The following is a 4323-nucleotide window of genomic DNA, read 5'->3' on the forward strand; positions in this document are numbered from 1 at the left end:
GGGGCTCTAGTTGTCCTGGTCTCCGCTGTCTTTCAGGGCAGTAGAGGTCCTTTCTAGGTGCTGATCCACCATCTGGTCTGGATACGTACTGGATCCGGGTGACTGCAGTGACCCTCTGATCTGGACACAGACTGGATCTGGTGGCCACGGTGACCTCGGAACAAGAGAGAAACAGACAAATATTAGCGTAGATGCCATTCTTCTAATGATGTAGAAAGTACGGTGTTATGTGAAGTGTTTCCGGTTCCAGTTTGCCTAATTAATGCAGCCTAAAAATTCTTTAACGGATTTGGATATTAAAAGCATATTAGTATGTTATGTGTATGCCAGGTTAAAGAGATGGGTCTTTAATCTAGATTTAAACTGCAAGAGTGTGTCTGCCTCCCGAACAATGTTAGGTAGGTTATTCCACAGTTTAGGCGCCAAATAGGAAAAGGATCTGCCTCCCGCAGTTGATTTTGATATTCTAGGTATTATCAAATTGCCTGAGTTTTGAGAACGTAGCGGACGAAGAGGAGTATAATGTAACAGAAGCTCATTTGTTTGTTTAAAATGGAGTTTATTTAAAATGAAAAATGAAACCCTGCTGATAGTGGCCCGAAACTAGCTCTTGTGATTGGCCAGAACTCTCTGATCTCTGAACTGTGCCCGCCTTTGCCTGATGCACAAATCCAGTGTTGCCCACCTAGCAATTTTGATGATAAATTTAGCAACTTTTGATACTACCCTAGCACCTTTTTCTTCCAAAAGCACCAAGCAACACTTTTAGCAATTACATTAAATTTTGTACACATTTTTTAGCAACTAATTTAACTATTAACGGTCGGAAAAGGCGCGTTACCTGCAGCTCGGCCCGCTCCAGTTTAATAAAAAATAACTATTGAAGGCACAATTTTCTATTCAATTTACAGAAAGATTAAACCAAAGATGCCTAGCCCTACACACATCACATTAATTGAGTAGCTAAGCTGCTATAATTTGCTGAATTGAATATTAATAATTTAATAATTGTTAATTTATAAAACTCTTTGTTTGTAGCTTGTACCTGTGATTATTGAAGGAAAATGGAAAAGATGCTGGTAAATCTATTTTTTTTTTATTGTAATCATTCAAAAATGTGTATTCAGTAATTCAATAAATTTAAAGACACAGGTATCTATATTTTCTATATTATATTATGCATGTTAGTTTACAAAAAAAATCTAAATGAACATATTAAATTTTATTTTTTGATGATGTGACAATTTTGCGTAGTGATTACGCAATGACGTTATCGCGAAACAATGCCATTTAGCAACTTTCAGCAACAAATCAACCTTCCTTTAGCAACTTTCTTTGAAAATGAATTTGCAACTTTTGACTGACTTCAAACTTACTGCTACATGTGTGTGGCTATTCTCTACAACTACACTTGCTTTGCACCAAAAATACCTTCATAATATACCACAAACACTACAATAAGGTTACAAATGGAAACATCAACTCTTTGATTTTAAGCTGTTGATTTCATTATTGTTGAATGGTGACGTGGGCAGCGTAAGGCGCGTGACGTCACCGCCGGCGCGGTATTTAATTAGTGTTAGTGCGCTTCACGGGTTAATTAGTGCGCGCGGGTCAGAGGTGTGACACAACATGCCTCCACTGGAGAAAACTCAACATCCCAAACCGTTCAAACAGAGGAAGAGTTTAGGTATGTGTCTTTATATCGCACGCGAGGCGCTCTGTGAACATGCTGTGAAATGCAAAACCTGTCTTTGCTTTTTTTATTCATTTCTCTATTTTGTAATATTGGTTACGTATCAGCAACGAGGAAACAAGAGGTGGCAGGGATCCGAACTAAGTTTCCGACTAAGATCCCGGTAAGATTCGCCCGGTTCTGCGCTCGGTTCCTCTCTCAGCGGCTGTGGGGGTTAATGAGTGTGTGTGTGTGTGTGTGTGTGTGTGTGTGTGTGTGTGTGTGTGTGTTTCAGGTGATCATCGAGAGATATCAGAAGGAGAAGTTCTTACCTCCGCTGGATAAGACCAAGTTCCTCGTGCCTCAGGAGCTCACCATGAGTCAGTTCGTGACCATCATCAGGTCTGTCATCAGTCTAAAGTCACTCGATTTCTCTCCAAACAAGCTTTTATTTTCATAAAGCGGTGTAAAATTTGTATTTGTCACTTTTATAAACGTTAGACTTGACTAATATACAAAATGTGCAGGGGTTCTTAAAGCTTCACTTTAAAATTATACTTTTTTTTCGTGTTCAATGCATAATTAAATTTAAACCAATTTACAATTAATTGCATAAAAAAAGTTTCACATTCATAAAACAATTACAAGTTACATGCTAATAAAATTTGTTTTTATTTATTTATACATTATATATTTTAAGTGTATTAATATTAAGTTAGGAGTTTTTTTTTATGAATGTGAAACTTTAATATAAAATGTATTTCTGTATATTAGTAAGTTTTTAAATGCATAAAATGTTTACATTTTACACAACTAGATTATTATAAAATCTAGTTTTAATTGCATTGCAATTCTATAAATGTCATTCTTCTGAATGTGAAGAAATCTATACATGTTTTCAGATTTTAATAGATTTTATTGTATTATTCTATAAATGTTCATGTATAAAATCATGTTTAGTTTTTGAGAGTTTTGCATTCTTGTAATGTCATGCATTATTAGTGCATAATTTGTAAATGTGCACCTTTTAAAATATTTAAGCCCATGCATGCATGCAGAATTAATAGATAATCGAGCATCTAATATAGTTGATGTGTGCTTCATGCCCATGTTCTGCAATACTGCACTAGTATTGATGGTAAGCTGCTGTGAACAGTCCTGAAGAATCTGCCGAGGCGTCAGCTGATCGTCACCCGGCTGGATTAAACTCTTTCTCACGCTGTGGCTTTTCCTCATGTCTGATCTGGTTTCTCAGGAATCGAATGACCCTGATGCCCAGTCAAGCTTTCTACCTGCTGATCAATAACTCCGGCATCGCCAGCATGTCTCTGACCATGGCTCAGCTCTATAAGGACCATAAAGATGAGGACGGCTTCCTCTACATGACGTACGCCTCACAGGAGATGTTTGGACACTGTTATAATGAGAACAACAGGTGACGTGTGTCCAGACGTCGTCGGAGGGCTTCAAGAGATCTCATTTACTTCATTGAACTGTGATTAAATATTTAAGTGTGTATATAATGTTAGCTTTTTTAGATGGACTATTGTGTGTTTTTAATTGAGTAATAAAACTTTAATTCGTGGGTCGGTGACGAGAGGGACATCTGTTCGTTCATGTGCTGCAAAAGCGTCATGATTAATAAAACTGAATGTCAAACTATTGTTGGTTAATCATGTGGTGATAAAAAAATAAAGGATCTTGTTCGTGTTTGATGCTGCACACTGTTGCATTTGGGTTTCTTCCAAAGTATTGTCTTTTAATGTGGCATGTTAACTTTAAAAGGAAAACGCTGTCAATAATCAGCTTTTGTTTTCTTGTTGCATCAATTGTGATGCTGAAGTGTTTTTTGATCGTGTCTGCTTGAATTTCTAAATATGATTCAAAACAAAACACAAGTCTAAGGTTTGCTAAATTTCTACAGTAATGCCATCTTTAAATGTATCCCAAATCTAAAACATTAAATACTATCAAAGCAAATATTGCTGAACACCAAAGTGCTAGAAACCGTGTGAATTGTAATGAAAGAATACTTTATATAAAATAATTTTATTTAATTTGTAATTATTGCAAAGTATATTTTAAAATAGCAGAAATATATTTGAACAATGCTATGCAGTTCTGCACATGCAGCGTCTATTTTATATGCATAACGTGCATATGCAATAATATAATGCATTACATAACTTTTTGTCGCTTGAGCTGGGCTTATTTATTTTTAACAAACAAAACCGTAATATTTTTTTGGCACCTGTAAAAGCTCTTTCACCCCAAAAGTTTCTGCCGGTGTATAAATAGGGGAAAAAGGTTCTATGGTTAAAGCATCAGCCTGCAGGTGGCGCTCTTGTGCTGCGAAGGGCTCCTGGGGTCAGCTTCATTCTCCATCACTGGAGTTTCACCTGTGGGCATATTTAAAGATTTAGGACTGAATTCACTTCATATGAGCAGAAAGGGTCAGTTTAATTAGGGTGCCTGATTCTGGTAATGAGGATTACTGCGGAGGATGTAGATCAGAGTGACACTTTCCCTCTGAACAGTGTTTGATACTCCACAGCCAGAGTACGACGACTGAAAATCACCATAGCTTTTCAGAAGCTGGAAGATACCAAGACACACACACACGCATTTTTGTTCATGGCAGAAACACA

At 36.8% G+C, this 4323-nt stretch overlaps 1 protein-coding gene across 2 annotated transcripts; it reads left to right on the forward strand.

Annotated features, from left to right (window-relative positions):
• Positions 1–1581: 1581 nt before the first annotated feature.
• Positions 1582–3397, forward strand: LOC113055577 (microtubule-associated proteins 1A/1B light chain 3C-like). 2 transcript variants are annotated; one of them, XM_026221978.1, is made up of 4 exons: positions 1582–1690; positions 1804–1859; positions 1971–2077; positions 2931–3397. In XM_026221978.1, the coding sequence occupies exons 1-4, from the start codon at positions 1633–1635 to the stop codon at positions 3112–3114; spliced, it is 405 nt and encodes a 134-aa protein (XP_026077763.1). In that variant the 5' UTR covers positions 1582–1632; the 3' UTR covers positions 3115–3397. The 2 variants fall into 2 exon arrangements, with proteins under 2 accessions (XP_026077763.1, XP_026077762.1); XM_026221977.1 differs by having other exon boundaries at positions 1589–1690; positions 1792–1859.
• Positions 3398–4323: the final 926 nt, after the last annotated feature.

Source organism: Carassius auratus, chromosome 36 (genome assembly GCF_003368295.1).
Source record: "Carassius auratus strain Wakin chromosome 36, ASM336829v1, whole genome shotgun sequence".
Lineage (NCBI taxonomy): Eukaryota > Metazoa > Chordata > Actinopteri > Cypriniformes > Cyprinidae > Carassius > Carassius auratus.